This window comes from Embiotoca jacksoni, unplaced genomic scaffold, assembly GCF_022577435.1.
Source record: "Embiotoca jacksoni isolate LCO1_2020_lvr unplaced genomic scaffold, fEmbJac1.0.p SCAF_21, whole genome shotgun sequence".
Classification (NCBI taxonomy): domain Eukaryota; kingdom Metazoa; phylum Chordata; class Actinopteri; family Embiotocidae; genus Embiotoca; species Embiotoca jacksoni.
In genome coordinates, this window is record NW_027185352.1 from 7,753,626 (window position 1) to 7,771,229 (window position 17,604).

The 17,604-nt window shown below is 42.6% G+C and overlaps 1 protein-coding gene across 8 annotated transcripts in view; it reads left to right on the forward strand.

Annotated features, from left to right (window-relative positions):
* Window positions 1-17,604, forward strand: part of LOC138202571 (ELKS/Rab6-interacting/CAST family member 1-like) — a 130,596-nt gene that overhangs the window by 62,204 nt on the left and 50,788 nt on the right. For all 8 annotated transcript variants that reach the window (XR_011178651.1, XR_011178652.1, XR_011178653.1 and 5 more), the window contains 3 exons: window positions 182-317; window positions 2,256-2,387; window positions 9,290-9,450. Coding sequence is in view for 5 of the 8 variants with exons in the window: in XM_069156702.1 (XP_069012803.1) it covers window positions 182-317; window positions 2,256-2,387; window positions 9,290-9,450 (429 nt within the window). In the remaining 3 variants the exon portion in view is untranslated. The remainder of the gene's footprint in view (window positions 1-181; window positions 318-2,255; window positions 2,388-9,289; window positions 9,451-17,604) is intronic.

Genomic DNA, 17,604 nt, shown 5'->3' on the forward strand with positions numbered 1-17,604 from the left:
CATTCGTTCAAAGATCAAATATCAATAATAAGATCAGTATTTTAATCAGTTTTGTAGAAACAAGGAATCACTGCTGAAGTGAGTCTTCTGAAACAAAAACAAAACAGCACCACTCAAGTCTCCACTCTTTCGAGATGTAGATGACGCGTTGACTTGTATTGTATCTTTTGTGTTCCTGCAGACAGATGAAGGATCAGTCGAAGAAGGTGGCCAACCTGAAGCACAAGGAGCAGCTGGAGAAGAGCAGGAACGCCCAGCTGATGGACGAGGCCAAGAAGAGAGAGGACAACCTGAACGAGTGCTCCCAGCTGATAAAGGTACGGAGGAGGAAGGGGAGGGGAGGGGAGGAGGAGGAGGTTGATGGAGGGGAACGACAGGGTGAAAAAGTTTTTCTCCTCCTCTTTGTCCTTTAGATATTGTCTGCAATCACAATGTTGTATCATCATAACGTGACAAGTAGCAGCCTAAGGCAATGTCAAACACACACACACACACGCACACGCACACACACACAGAATGCAGCTGTCAGGCGGGGAGTGTGTGAGAGGGGTAACTGAAGAGGATAATTGACAGGGAGAGCAGGTAGAAGATGGAGAGATGAGGAGAAATCAAATGATGTAAGAGGCGAAGAAAGTTGATAAAAAGACGGGAGGAGAGGTGATTAGAGGAGAAAGACGAGACGCACAAACAAAACTATGAAGTGAATGCAGTGGGTTTTAAATGCTTCCTGTGGTCTGAGAGCATCTTCTAATTGTCCGCTGGGTGTGTCGAGTGACCAGATGAACAGTGTGTGGCGGTGATTGTGACTATGGTTTTCTTCATATTTCTGTCTCCTCTTCATCTCCCTTTTTCCCTCTCTTTTTGTTTAATATTAACTTTCCTTGACTCTCCCCCCCCCCCCCCCCACCCCCCACCTCCCCTCCCCACCACCCCAGTCCATCCTCCTCTTCCAGTAACTGTTAACCTCAGTGGCCTCTCTGATTATAGGCAGATGACAGTGCGCGTGCGTGTGTGTGTGTGTTTGTGCGAATAAGCTGCCTTCAGGCTGTGATTGATCTCTGGTTTAAGGAGTTTGGAAGTTGTTGGGAGATGAGCTGATGGCCGCGTGAGTCACTCCGACGTATGAGACCGCAGCGGTTACGACCATAACTGGTGTGTGTGTGTGTCGACTCAAAGCCGTTTAAGAGGAGCTCAAACAGCGCTGCAGACTGCAAATGGAATTTGGGAATAATTCAACTTTAATTCAATACAATAAGAAGTTTTAATCAAATTAGAGTCCCCCTCCGTCTGCATAGTTAGACACCCAGTAATGTTGGATCATTGCGGATTCAGATTCTCGGCACATGTGCTGGAGATGTTCTGGAGGTTTTGCTCATGGCCACTGTAGCGTCTCATTCTCCCCCTCCCACCCATCATCATTCACCTGGCTCTGATTTAACCAGGAAAGTCGGGTCAGCTGCCTGGCACGAGGAGAAATAACATTTCTTTATGGGCAATTGGTGGGAAGCTCCTGAAGTTGTTTTACTTAGAAAACAGCATCATGTGTGATCAACATCCTCTGATGCAGATAGAGATCAGGATGTCTAGTTTTTGAGTCTTTTTGCTGCTTTTTCCGACTGTCGGGAGCTCGAATGAGGAGAATCCGAGCTTTTTACTCAGCGGACAAAGTGAAGCAGGATGTGACAGATAAAGCTGCTTTTATAGGAAACTTAGAACACACTCGCTCAGATGTGGTGGATATGAGATCAAGGAATGCTTTTCACTGTGTTTAAGTAAACCTACTGATTTTCTTGGTAGTATACAAAATTACTTAAATCAAAATCCTCTCTACAAAAATGTTTTTTGGACCCAGTCGTGCAAAGACATTTTTGATTTACAGTTAGCTATTGACTTGTACAGTAGGTATCTACGATATCGCTGAAAATAACAAATATGTCTGGTCTGTGAAAATAGACTGACTTTTTCGTCCTGAACTATAAGCTTCACCAAAAAGGAACGTTTTAAGCCTGATGTTAAAGAGGGAATCTGTCCCAACCTGGGAGTTGTTCTACAGGAGAGGGGCCTGAAAGTTAAAGTGTCAGCATCCCTTTCTGCTTTTGGAAACTCTAGGCACCACAAATAAGCCTGTTTTATCAGGATAATGTGGTATTATGAGGTCTTTGAGATGACCGTAAATAAATGCTGACTTCACAAAGTCCTCGTCTCAACACTACGACCAGCCCTTCTCACTTTTCTTGCACCGTGTCTCTGTGCAGGACTCCCTGCGTCAGAAGGAGGAGCGCATCGAGGAGCTGGAGGAGGCGCTGAGGGAGAGCGTTCAGATCACAGCAGAGAGGGAGGTGGTGCTCGTCCAGGAGGAGCAGGCGCGCACACACACCGAGAAACAGGTACGGTCTCTCCCAGCAGCTCCAACATACACTCCTGTGTTACTGCATGAGTCAGGAGAAGCCTTACCCTTGACAAGTGTGACCCAGACCTTTCCTTCAGCTCAACCCCTATCAGTGAGACACACATGTCTTCACTTCTGAGGATTTCCTTCATTTTAGGGACATTTGAACACACAAAGAAAACACGTCCAGAGAAACATCTTTAGGGCAACATAAAAACATCTTCTGACATCGCCAAACATCGCCGTGCCAAAAGCGTCTAATGGCAGCGGCTACACACATCCCCCCCCCCCTTGCCAACTGAGCTCATTCAGGTGTGGCTCCGTGTGTGTGTTTGCCCAGTCACTCTTCATTTGCAGGGGAGGTAAACACATCTCTATTTAAAGAACAGCTTGCATTTTGTCCGCTCCAGCCGGCAACACACAAACGGCTTTCTTTTAAAACGGGGCGCGAGGGCGACCGCTCTAATTTGTAATGCGTTTTATCTAAATCGAGACAGTAGGCGAGCTCATAACGGTGTTCAGGGAGGCTCAGAAGGGAAGGGTTCAGTGGATTCAACCTCAGACCACTGGGAGTGCGTGTGCGTCTGTGTGTGTGTGTGTGTGTGTGTGTGTGTGTGTGTGTGTGTGTGTGTGTGTGTGTGTGTGTTGTTCCTCTGGGTACCAGTGACTTAACGAGGGCATATAGATGGGAAATGTTACTCGGTGCCTGGATGGATTTTGACAAATGGGAAAAAACAGCGTGGGCCGTACGGACGAAAACTGCCCTGAGAAAACACGGTCGGCTGTAGCTGTTGGCAAAACGGCTGGACTCCATTGTTATTACTGCCTCTAAATGTTGGCTGTCTGCTCTGGCCTTTACTCACAGGACTGCTCCTGGACAGACACATAAAGACAGCCCTGCAAACAGATGTTTTACTTTTTCGGGGTATTTCGACGGCAGCCTCATCTACAGTTAAATGTTAATAAGCAACACAGCAGATTAAGTTCCAGACAGACAGATCAGGAGCCAAAACAAACAGAAAGATGTAAGAAGAAGAAGACATGACGGACGGACAGAGGCAGACACACAGTCGAATAGTACTTCACTAGACGTAAAGGGGAAGTTGAGCTTCTTCAACTCTTTATGTGTAAACAAGCAACGCTCAAACTCACAGAGCCTTATTACATATTCTAGCCATGATCCCGAAGCTTTCAAAGATCCCGAGTACAACAAGAAAACATGTTTAAAACGATGCACATGACAGGTTGGATTGGCCTTTTGATGTAATGATGCAACCAGAAAGAAATAGCATTTTGGATTTGGATATTTGACTCTCTGGGAGTTTTGTTGTTGCAGCTTTAATGAAGAGTTCGAGAAAGCAAGTAAAGAATGTGTGAATGTGGAGTTTGGGAAAAAGGAGTTTATGAAATTAGCATTTTGTTCAGAGTAAATTAAAAAGCACCGGTGGGAACATTGTTCAGGTCGTTGATGATTTGCTTGCCTTAAAAAAAAAAACAATGAGCGTACAACTCAGAATCTTTGATGAACTATGGGTGCGAGAATCAGCGCTGATGATGGCTCGAAGCTGAAACTCCTCAATGAATTGAAGTTGACTGATCTGTGAGTGCCGGTATTCTGTTTGTTTTTGATTTGCTTGCTTGCACATCCGAAAAGATGCCTTTTGTAGTATCGGAACAATCATTACTTCAGGTTATTTCCGCTTATGTACACACGGCTTGTTTTTAAATATGAGCTTTGATTGGGGCTCCGTGACCAGGTCTTATTTTATCTCTGTTTTAATCTGGTTGTGGTACTTTGTGGTGAATCAAGAAGAGTTCTGGAGGCATGTTTTGCAGGGTTAGTTATCACTGATCAGTTAAACCAGAACCTTACTGCCGCTATGAATAGTCTGTTTCTACCTGTTTTGTTGTTGTTGTGTTGCCTTCTATTGAGAACGAATTGGTTATCATCTCTATTTGCAAACAGACATTTTGATGTTTTCGGTGTCCTTTTTGACTTCATCATGTCTCCGTTTGCCACAATATTTATTCATTCAGATATCAAGGTTGTGTCTTGATTGTGGCTGTATTTTTAAGCTGTTACCCGACTAACTAAAGGTTCTTCAAATGCAGTAGAAATGTAATCATGAATGTGAAAGGAGGACTGTGAGTGTCTATTTAGTCCCTGAGTTTAGTGGCTCCTGGAACATTGTGGTCCAAAATGGGTTTATTACAATTCCCCGAAAACAAAAACAGTTTTAATGAAGATTGGAGGCCTCTTTCATAGCAAACAGGCTTTAAACTTTGAGGGTTTTACAATGCTGAGCACTGGGGAAAAAAAATCAAATCAGATCCACTGTGTTTATTTCCCCCGAGGTCTTGAATGTAGCTTAATTTGTTGACAGTGTTTGTGCTGAGCTATCATATTGACTTTGGCCGGAAAAAATTCGGAACCACTTCAAAACGCTACAAGTGGCCGCTTTAATTAGACCGAACAGAGGCCATTCAGGCCAGGACGGGGTGCTGGAGAGCGTCCTCTTGCTAAAATGCTTCAGTGAAGGAGGAAAAGGAGCGGGAACATCAGCGTGCGGCGAAATGAGTAGAGATGGCAGCCAAACACTCAGCGCAGCCCTCTCCCAACATCAACAGCACTAACTCAACCTTTCAGCACAGACGCACGTGTGTGTATGTGGCAGACAGGATGGTAATACACGAGACAGCAGACCACATACATACATATATATTCCTTCAAGCACACACGCACACACACACACACACACACACACACACACACACACACACACACACACACACACACACAACACACAAACATGGCAGAGGGAGGTGCTAACTGCTATTTAAACAGCACGCCGACGCTGCACAACATTGCATTTAGCCGGAGCCAGATGGACGCCACTCCGGTTTTTCAGACTGGAAACGCGTCTCTACATCCGCAAGTAAATTGTAAATAAATATTTTTGTGTTCCCTTTTTTTTTTTTTTTTTTTTTTTTTTTTTTTACAACTGCGTCACTGCAATTGACTTTTCACATAATGATTTATAAAATGATGACAGAGGGAGACAATTTCCTCCCTTAATGAGGCCGGCCTGTTCAAAGGCAAACAATTCGCTTATTACAGTGTTGGCACAGACACATGCATGCAAATGCAGCCAAACCAGGCACATTTATATGCACACACACACACACATACACACACACACACACACACACACACACACACACACACACACACACACACACACACACACACACACACCTTTTATATGCAGCTATATATTGACATCACGTGCGCGTGGATGTGAGTGTGTGAGGAACAAGGTTTGTCCGGCGTAAACGTTTGACCGACACCGCATGAAAATATACCAAACCTTTTCCTGCGAGACGTGAGTCACGACTGTGATCACTGAAGAAAGGTGTGTGTGTGTGTGTGTGTGTGTGTGTGTGTGTGTGTGTGTGAGTGACAGAGAAATGAGTCAACAGTATGACACACTCCTTCTGTCTCTTCAGAAACGAAAGACAGACGTTCTTCTCCTCCAGCTTTCCGTCTTTTATTCGCCGGACAATTTTACTTCTTGAACTCGGTGCACTGTCGTCTTTCTTTCCTCTTTTCTCGCTCTTAAAATAAAGTTGAACTCACTCGTGTACACACACACACACACACACACACACACACACACACTCGTTCAGGACACTGAAGGGGTTGCTGTCCTCCTCTCCTCCAGCGCCTTCACTCCCAGCCAGGCCTTGTCACTCCTCACCCCTTCCCGCATCCCTCCATCCTCCACTCTCTGTCTTGTGGCCTGAAGGTTTCTCTCTCCCGTTCTCTCTCCTTTAGGTTAGTGTCACCTGTCCCGTCTTTTCCTTCTCAACCTCTCCTCTTTCCTTGTCTTCCCTCCTCCCCGTTCCCCTCCTTTCGTCTCGTTCTGCCTCGTCTGAATTGCATATTTTTAATTCTGCTTGTGTTTCTGACTGCTTAGTATTTTGCGCTCTGTCTGTATTTTTCTCTGTTTCATGTGCTAAGCATTTGTTTCTCTTATATTTTCCTTCTTTTTGTTATATCTCTTGTTTCCTATAAATTGTTTTCCACCTCTCTCTGCCCCGCCCAATCTCCTTTGTTTGCTGCTTTCTTCCTGCTTCAACTTTGATTTATCCTTATCCTCTCTTTATCCTCTCTTCTCCTTATTCTGTGTATTGCTCCCACCTCCTTTCCTCTGCCTCTTCCTTTTATCCCTTTTTACATGCTTTTGTCCTTCTCCTCCTCCCTCGCTGCTCTCATTCCCTCTTCTCACATCTCTCTCTTTCTCTGTTATTTTGTATGCAGCTTTCTCACATTCCAATGCATGAGTTCACCACAAGCGGATTTAGGTGGTCAAAGGTAACAAACAATCATCACATACCTCACTCCCTCGTCGTTAACATTTTTTAATCTGTTTACGCCTTCATTATCATTCATTTTCACTCTATTCACCCACATTTCTTTTATTTTGATGAATAGTAGGATGGGAAATTGAATATAAATCCCGTTTTGTAGCGCTGTCAACGGTAGGACGCGCTGCCCGCGTGGCGTCTGCCGGGCGGAACGTCTTTTCATTTCTTTGCCCATGTTGACAGATCAGAGCAGCCACGCAGTCTGCGTGAGTCGTGTGCGTCACACCTCAATGCTGCAACACATCATTTCGAGTTTCGGCGTCTTGCCTGTTTTTGACTTATGATATGTGCAGTTCAGAGCAAAAATAGAGAAAATATCTGATCGCATGTTTCCTATGGAATCGTAGCAGGAGCCCAATGTGGACTCTAAATGCAGCGTATTATATGAATAATATTAACACGTGAAGGGCAGTGTTTTTCCAGTGCGCTTTCTCTCTTCAGGAGGAACCTCAATGTAGAAAGGTATGGCTGGCAGTAGCAGAGCCGCAGCAGACACACTAGCAGGTGGACACACACATGCGAGCCGCAGCGGTAAAGCGATGCAGCTGCCACACACACACACACACACACACACACACACACACACACACACACACACACACACACACACACACACACCATGAACGCAGCGTGTCCCAGGTGTTTTGTTTCTGCTATTATAAAAAGTGTACAAAAAAAATACGGTACCTGCCTACAGCACGTTATTGATTAGGCAGTGAGTTAAAAAGATACTTATTATTTGTCTGCATTTTTTTCCATCTTTCATCAGCCCTATATTTTTAAATAGTAAATGTATAACAATATTTATGAGACAGCAACAGAGAAAAAAAACTGAACACACTGACTTATCTTGTCCTGACTGCGAAGTTTTGAAAAAGTCCATCAGTTTTGAGAAAAAAGATGACATGATTGAGGTGGTACTCAAAGAGAAACACTCAACAAGTGATTGATGTGAGGAATTCTGGCAGGAAAATATGTTGACCAGATTTGACTGGAACTGACAGCTTGGTAAATAAGATGCGAAAGATAAAAAACTAAAAATGAGAGAAATTGCTAATCAGAGGAATTAAACATCCCATATTTTACACCCTTTTTTTCTTTTTATTTACAATCTTGATATTCATAAGAGGATATTTTGTGACCAAAAACCATCTTATTATAGTTTTCTCCTCTCTTAAGCCACTTTGTGGAGCTCTACCAAAAACAGGCAGTTTTCTTTCTGTGTCTTTTTCTTTAAGGCGCATTGATATTAGTGACCCTCTCCTCTGATTGGCTGACTTGTTTTTGAGTGACGCATGCCCATTCCAACCACAGGTTAACTTTATACTTGTAGTTTGTTTGCTCTGCAACGGAATGACCTCTTAGTATTTTCTTCCAGACAAAAAAAGTGGACAGTGAGTCATGCTGACGGCGGACATATGACATGAGCGAAAGTTTGTGACATCAGAAACTTACGAAAATCCAATCGTCACAGTAGCCGACTGCAGGTTGTGTGCATTTCTATGTGAACTGAGCATTCTGACACATTGAAAGTGTTCATACAGCATCTAAAGCTGCTTTATAGTAAGAAAAAAAGAAATGTAAATCTGGATTTATACAATGTGGGACATTTAAGTCAAAATGAGAAAAAAACCCATTGTGATTGAACTTTCACCCAACCTTCATTAAAGTCCTGTCATTCATTCATTGCTGTTTTCACCCCAGTTATCCTCATCTCTCTCGACAGAATGTGCTTTCAGATTCAGCTTGTCTCAAACATTTGTACTTTCCATTTCTGCTGACACTGTGGAGTTCTTGGAGGAAATAATGGTTCACATATCTGTCTGTCTTTCTCTCACATTGTATTCTTTCTTTCTTTCTTTCTTTCTTTCTTTCTTTCTTTCCTTTCCTTTTCTTTTCTTTTCTTTTCTTTTCTTTTCTTTCTTTCTTTCTTTCTTTCTTTCTTTCTTTCTTTCTTTCTTTCTTTCTTTCTTTCTTTCTTTTCTTTTCTTTCTTTCTTTCTTTCTTTCTTTCTTTCTTTCTTTCTTTAATTTCTTTAGAGAGACAGAGAGTATATATCTGGAAAAGAGAGAAAGAAGTAGAGAGAAAATGTGTTGTCTGTTGGCCACATCTTTTTCACACTGTGAGAAGTGCACGCTGACCTCAGACACATTAATGTGACACTGATCTACAGCCACTGAGAGAGAGGGACAGGGATAAAATATGAATCAGAGAAAGAGAAACAACAGAGAGAGTTGAAAGAAAACAGGGAGAAGGAAAATGACAGTCTTGATGTTCTGCAGCTTATGTAAAAACTGAGAAATTATTGAAACATTTCAAGGCGCAGCAGCTCTCAGATGCAAACGGACACAAACGGAAAGAGACAACACACCCGCAAACATCAAGTCAGATATCTGCAGACAGCCAAAGGGAATGACAAAGTGGAAGGGAAAAATGAAACAAAAATGTTTACATTTTATACATGTTCGTCAGGTGGAGGACCTGCTGCTTGCCATGGAAAAGGTCAAACAGGAACTGGAGGTGATGAAAGCCAGGCTGTCATCAACTCAACTCTCACTGGCCGAGAAGGAAGGTCACCTGACCGCCCTGCGGGCTGAGAGGCGGAAACACCTGGAGGAGGTCCTGGAGATGAAGTAAGACTATAGAAACTTATGATATTTCAATACTTTTCTTTATGCTAATGTGTAAACCAGCTGAATATTAACATTTTATTTGCTGTAAAAAAAACTGTCTTTCTATTCATCTCACTGCATATTCAGTACCTCTTACATCTTTATCTCTCCATTTTTTTTTTTTTTTTTTTTTTTTTTTTTTTTTTTTTTTTTTTTTTTTTTTTTTATCCTTTTACACACGAGTACAAACTCGTATGTAAAATGTCTCTCGGAGTAGGTTCACCCAAATCACAACAAAACACATTCCTGCTTCCTTCTTCCTCCACCCATATTTACTTAAGAAATTGATATCGTTTTATACACATATTCAGGTTTTGAGATATGTCTAATTCAAATGCAGTTTTGTTTCATCAAAAAAGAGTTGAAGAAAGAAACTCCAATGAAGAAATTGTTCATTTACTTCCAAACCAGTATTACCACTTCCTGGTTGTAAACCTCGACCAACCAGTCAAGTTGCAATTTACATCCACGTCTGTCCAGTCTCGTAAAAAACACGCAGCGAAGACTTTGGGGGAATTTGACCAATAAAACTGATTCTGACAGAACGAAATTGGAGTCATGACAGTTGACAGTAATTTAAATATTCAACCCAACGGCACAGAGGATCTGTACAATTACCAGAGTGTCAAGGTGATCCCCCAAGATCAGTCTCACCAATTCATTATCAGACTAGATATGAAATATGGTCATATGATTTATGAATTGTAGTGTTTTATGACGTCACAGGAAAGATTACCTTTTACATTTTGGATATAAAATATCATCACTTCATTATTTTATCCCATCAGACGTGTGTGAAATTTTTTAAGAATTTGTATGAATTCTTTTTTTAATTCGAGGTCAGATTGACCTCTGACCTTTGACCACCAAATTCTAATCAGCCCACGAGGCATAAAAACATATCACTGGAAAATGTTCTGTGAATACGTTTTGTTTTTCTTTTTTTTGATTTCCTATTATTTCCTTTGTTAACTATTGGAAATCCTCAGCAAACAAACAAGCTGTCGGGAAACGCTTCGAAAACGTGGAGCGATAAAGGCAGACGCTCTATAGATATAAAGGAATTTACTATCAGTTTAAATAACAACTTTTTCTGTTGTCTCTCCTTCTTTTGACACAAAACCCGACCCTCGCAGCTCAAATACTCTCCTTCATTTTCCAAACTCATACCTGCGGACCCAAATTAGCAGCTCTTTATACCAGGATAGCTCCGGTAGTTCCCCGTGTTGCTTCAGTGTTCCAGGAAGGCGCTGACGGCTCTCATTGACATGATCTTCACCCGACACGTCATTAACTCTCTCCTCTTATTCTGCCGCTCTCTGTCTCTCTCTCTCTCTCCTTTCTTCTTTTATCTTCTCTCTCTCTCTCTCTCTCTCTGCACTTTAAAGCCATGGAAGTATGTTAATGCAATAACCATGTACCACTGTCCGGCCCTTCATGTGATTGATTGCATGCACAGACGCCCGCCTGCACACACGCACGCACACGTTGTAACTCAACGTACATTTCAATGTAATTTTAATAGATGGGTTTTGTATTTTAAGTGCAGCTGAGAGGAGTCCAGCAGTCCGATGGTTCCGTGTATTTTCTGCTATTTTACATCCTCACTGAGACCTTACAACGAGGGCTAATTTAGTGGAACGACGATTTGGGTTGAAATCGAAGCCAAGGAGAAAGTCCGTGTTAGCATGTCCTGCCTTTTTAAACGCGCTCTGGGACGATCTTTTAATGTGGCATCATGGGAAATGAGGGCATGCTCTGTGATTTAGTTTTCCTGCTCTCTGTCCTTGACGTTTTCTACCAACGTTGCAATTCTTTGTTTTTGAGACAGAGGCTGTGCGTGTGTGCGTGCATGTGCGTGTGTGCGTGCATGTGCGTGTGGGTGTGCGTGTGTGTGTGTGTGTGTGTGTTTGTGTTTGTGTGCGTGTGTGTCCAGCAGCATGTCCATTCACAGTCCAGGTGAGCAGAGTTATTGGCCGTTTTATCACCGTAGTAACGACCCGTGTGATTATTACAGGCATCAGCGCCTCAGAATGCGTGGCCTTGTTTTCGTATGTGAATGTGAATGTGAGTGTGTGTGTGTGTGTGTGTGTGAGCGTGTGTGAGCGAGCATGTGGGTGTGTGTGAGCGTGCGCACACACCATGATTGATTTATGTCGAGACGTGTCCAGCGTTTCTTTTATGAATACACTGACTTGATGATGAATATTTATGTAAAAGTCACAGACATTAATAGACACGCACATACATGCCTCCTTATGTCATGTACATACACACAGAAACACCCTACACATACACGCTGACCACCCCCCACGCTGACATGATTAGATTAACATTCTGTGGCTCAGTAGGTGTGTGTGTGTGTGTGTGGCAGAAGACTTAGTAGGCTGCGAAGGAGACCATTTGCTATCATTGGATCTCGGTCTCCAGCTGAATGTGTGTTTCAATATATTGCAGCATAGAGCTCCTCCCACTATTTTGTTCCAATTTGTATCCTGATCTGTGAGCGTTTCCATATACAGATCATAAATGGTAAATGGTCTGTACTTGTATAGCGCTTTATCACCTTTCGGTCTCAAAGCACTTTAACATGTTTTTCCATTCACCCATTCACACACTGATGAGACAGATCACCGTGCAAGGCACTGCCATCAGGAGAACATTCACACACTGATGGTACACCATCGGGAGCAACTTAGGGTTCAGTGTCTTGCTCAAGGACACTTAGGCATGTGGACAGGAGGAGCCGGGGATCGAACCACCAACCTTCCGATTAGTGTTCGACCCACTCTACCGTCTGAGCCACAGCCTCCCTACTCAACTACTAGGACTCAATAACTACTCTACGTTGACCAAATATTTATTCTACCGGTCGTCTCTGGTGTTTCTGTTGCAGATACTCGATCTGCAGTGTTTTTCTGTGACAAGATAACTGCGACTCGTTCATTAATTATGTGATTGTTGCACATATTTAGTTTTTCCGTTATCATTCCGGTTCCTAAATACACCAATCCTAAATTAAAGTCAACTTTCTTTTTTTTTTATAACATGGAAGTAAAAGCTAATTTGGTCATTTAGATGTGACACATGAAATACCATCACCAAATACATTTTTCTCCTTTTTGGTGTAGGCTCTACTCACTAATAAAACAATACCTTTGTATCATATAAAAGGAGATTAATAAATATAGAAACACCACTTTAAAGAATTAACTCCCAGACATCAAACCTTTCAAAGAAGCTTGTTACTCGACTTCCTTCTTTGTCCTTACACTGTAGTTTTGGTTGATATAGAAGAAACTATCTCAAAATACACTAGAAATTCTTCGCCTGCAGCGGCTTTTGGAGAACGTGCGACTATTTGACAACTTACTGAAGCAGTGCTGCGCTTTTCAGGCTCTGCCTTTGCGTCGTACATCATATTTTACAGACGAGTATTTTGGGATGTTGTTTATCTGCGTCTGTGTTACGTCTCTATGAGAAGTTCACATGTTTCAGGTAGCTGCTAGATGCTTCGCTATGAGTTACGTTCATGACGTCAGTGCTCATATTTTTCACAAGACGTTCGGGTTCGGTCAGCGAGTACGTCATTTGTCTCCGGCTTTCTCCCACATGTAAAACCTGAGATGTTTAAGGTGGCTGTGTCCCGTGTGTTCATATATCTCGCTGTAATGCACATGAAACTGTCTCTGCGCGCACAGGCCGCCGTAATTCCTGGGGGTTTGATGTCTGATTCGCTGCCCGGTTTTACATTGGTGTAAGGTTTAATGTTGCTGTAAGACGTGATATATGATACGGCATGTTTCAGAGGTTTCTTGGACAGACACAGAATATCTTAACACACACATACACACACACACACACACACACACACACACACACTCTCACTCCCATGGAACAATATAAATACAGCTGGAAGGGCGCACGCACTGACACTCCGTCTCGCCTGCTCACATCCTCTTGTTTCCACCCTCTCCTGCGCACACGCATACACATACACATACACATACACACACACATACACACACACACACACACACACACACGCACACACACTGTAATGCAGTTTAGTGAGCATCTATCTATCTTTGTGCTATAGTTTTCACCAGCTGGTTGTATATGTCTTCTTTACTCCAAAACTATGCCAACACTCTGATTTTAATGCTTGATGATAGTGTGCGTGTGTGCGTGTGTGTGTGTGTGTGTGCGCACAGATACACAAACAGAGCTACACACAGATACACACATCTGCGCTGCAGGGTCCCAACATGAGATTTATTTACTTTGTGATTTACATTAAATAAGCACACACTCGTTTTCTTCCCAGCCTCATGTACGCTCGAGTGTGTTGTCATATGTTTGTACAGTTCTAAGTACGCAGGTGTGTGTGTGTGTGTGTGTGTGTGTGTGTGTGTGTGTGTGTGTGAGTGTGTGTGACCGTGTGTGTGTCGCAGCGAGCTGGAGGAATGTGCTGACAGTGTGTGTGTAGCAGCAGGGTGTCAGGTCTGAAATCCTAATCTGGATGAATTAGAGCCTATTTTACTCTCCGTTGTTCTGCTTTACTGAAATTTAACATCTCTGCTTTTCTGTGCTGTTCACTCGGTCTTTTTCTTATTCCTTTTTGTCCATCAGTGTTATTCACAGAGAGACACACACACACACACACACATACGCATGTCCTCGCATCATCCAGTCAGGTACAAATCCAACAAGACTTGATTAATGCAAGACATTTGGAGAGGAAAAGAGTTGGGCGTAGTCAAGCCAAGCCACTTTTATTTACGGTACGTAAAGCCCAAAATCACAAATCACAAACACTCCTTAAAATGCTTTACAGTCTGTACAGGCAGTTCATCCTTATACCCTCAATTTGTAATGTCTATTTTTATGATTTTTCTTTTTCAAAATTTCACCATTTAATTCATTCAACTTTAAGAAAAATGACCCTGTCAACATAAACACACCCACACTGCAGCTCCACATTTCAAGCAGGTGAAATCTCGCATTGGTTTGTGTAAATACTTCACGCTAAAGCGACCACATTTGTTTGCCTGGAAGACACAGATCAGGGCAACAAAGTCTTCAGGCCAAGCTGTTTAATCTATATTTTGAGCAGAAATTGGTGTGATGAGGTGTAAACTGAGTTCTGAATAATAGTTGTGATTTGGTTTTCATATATGAAACGTGTACAGTTTGAGAGTTTTATGCTGAAAATATTTTAAACATTTAGCAATTTCAAATATGAAAAGATTTAGAGGTGGGTGACATGTCCCTAAAATAATATATCGATATAACTCGGTATTTTTGCGTAAACGATATTCTTGACGATATGACAAAATACAGAAAAGTATTTGATTATTAATTTGGACAACATACAATTTTAACAAAATAAGTGTTACAGTTTTATATGTATTGATACAGCAACAGTTTGACTTCAGATCAGGGCTACATGGTCAGCAGCAGAGCTTCTAATTACTTCCTCGCAACTGTCGGTCACATTCAACGATGTTTAGGCCTGATTTTTTGACATTTGTCCATGAATACACCTTTCTGGGTTTCTGTTGCACTTTTCATTTAACTTCCTGTAGAATAACGGGTTGAATAGGTCACCCGAGGCTCTCTTTTGCTCCGTGTGTGCGCAGCGGGGGCGGAGCCTCCCTTCGTTAAACACAAAGAGAGGAGAAACCGAGGCGAAATAGTGCGACCTTCAATTAAACTCACACTGAGCTGATAACCTAGAATACAGCGGCGTTTAGCCAGGCTTGTTGCTGGACAACCTGCAAACATATGTATCCCACGGTTACGCTGCGTAATGGCACGACTTCAGTACTTCAAAAGGTCGGAGTATTTCCTTTATCACAATATGACCCCCACACACACACACACACACACACACACACACTCCCACACATCTATTCTGAAAGTAGAATCTTCATTTTGTGTAAATTAATTTAAAAGGAAGTCTAGCAAACATAATGGGGGCATTGCACTCAATTTTCAAATACTCTGTTGAATCAGTGTGAGTATCAGACATTTTGGATGTGATATGAGAACAGGAGAGAAGAGAAGATGAGCAGGAGAGGAACGAGCGGAGTGCAACAAACAAAGAGAAGAAACGGGAGTTAAGAGGTCAGGGCAAGAATTATAAATCTAATTTTTTTGGGGGGGAGGAGCAGGAGGAGGATAATAAAATGAAAGAAAGAAAAGCAGAAATGTTTTCTTTGGCAGACAGAAAAGGAGGGGAAGCAAAGAGAAGAGGAGAAAGACAGCTGTCCAACAATAACTCGCTCGAGCCAACAAAACTGCGTGATATCCCGAAGAAATTATATTACCTCCATCTCCGTCTCCCTCGCTCCTTCCATTCATCCATCAGTCTTTGGGATTATCTCGTGATGTCCTCCTCCCTTATGTGCACATAATGTCCTTTATGCAGAAAATGATCAACTAATTTATTGTTAATTTTGCATGAAACCTTTTTATTAGCTCTTTTACCTGAAACATATAACAGCAAGACTCAGATTTGTGCTTATTTTAAAGGTTGTTATGGAAATTGTCACAATAATGATCTTAGTGAAGGGCATTTACTACAAAAGAAACCACTGAAGCATCTCAATGAAAAGACCCCGCTAAACATAAAGCAGGGCAGCGATGCACTTGGCTTTTTTTTTTTTGGCAATGCAAATGGTCAATGCTGTCAGCAGCGGGCAGCAACATGAAGTCACGTTACTTTTGTTTGCTTTGGTAGGGAAGTAAAACATGATATTTTAGTTGTTCAGTGTGTGTGTGTGTGGGCGGCTGCCTCGGGCTGTGAAATAGTGATAATCTGGTATTGGGAGATGATTCACTGAGGATTTTTTTTCTTTAATTCCCAGCAGCACCAAAATGTTAATGTACTAGAACCGAATCTCCTGAATGCATAAAAGAAGCATTTTCAACACATCCAAATTTGGCTTTTTAGTCAATGAAGGGTTCTTTTGAGGAAAAAATATCCAATTTGTTGTTTTCAGTTGTGTGTTTAGAAATAACCCGTGCTGTTTTCCCCTGTTGTCTCCGTTTTGCCCACATTGATTTTGGAGAATGGAAGCAATTCGACTGCAGGAAGTCTGTTTACACATAAATGCTGCACTTTGAGCCACATGTACAGTCCGACTATAAAGAAAGTCCGCAGACACACTGAGTTGCTCGGCTGTCTTCAGCCTCCTGCAGTGAGAACCTTGGCTGATGTCTCAAGGTGAAAGCTATAAATTCAATTTATTTCTCCTCAGCTGCTCTGCTCTCTGTTTTATCTCCTTCTAACCCTCGAACCTCTCCCTGCACCCCTTCCGCCATCCCTCCCCTCATTCCTGCCGTCCCTCCTTCGCTCTGGAATTCCTTCCACCTACCCATCCCATCCTCCTTTTTATTCCCACCTACCCTGCATCCTTTTCCTTTTCTCTCAATCTCTCTCAGTCCGTCTCACCGTTTTCGTCCCTTCCTGCAAAGCCTACATCTGTCTGGAAATGTCATTATCGCCTGATTTCTGTTTGGGCAGGCTGTATTCCTCCCCATCTCACTGTCTGTGTCTCCCCTGTTGTCACTACACACTGAAACTAATTAATGACGTGTGTGACTGTGTGTGACTGTGTGTGTGTGTGTGTGTGTGTGTGTGTTTGTGTGTTTGTGTGTGTGTGTCTGTGTGTCGTCAAACATCCCATTTTCAACGGCTCTATCAATGAAACAACGTTTTAGCTTTTTATAGCCATCACTAACAATAGGAGTACATACGTAAGCGACTCACACGAACACACATCATGTCAGCTATCCCATCACTAAGGAGTACATGTTGCCTTCAGAAAAAAGCCCCCCAATGACGCACACGCGCGCACACACACACACACACACACACACACACACACACACACACACACACACACACACACACACACAGTCACTTACCATACCAGACAAGACGGCATGATTGCTGAGAAGGTTTTACTCCCAGAGGTGCACGCGCACACACACAAACACACACGCACGCACGCGTGCACACACACACACACACACACACACACACACACACACACACACACACACACACACACACGCGCATAAAAATACATCCTCCCATGCAAGTGC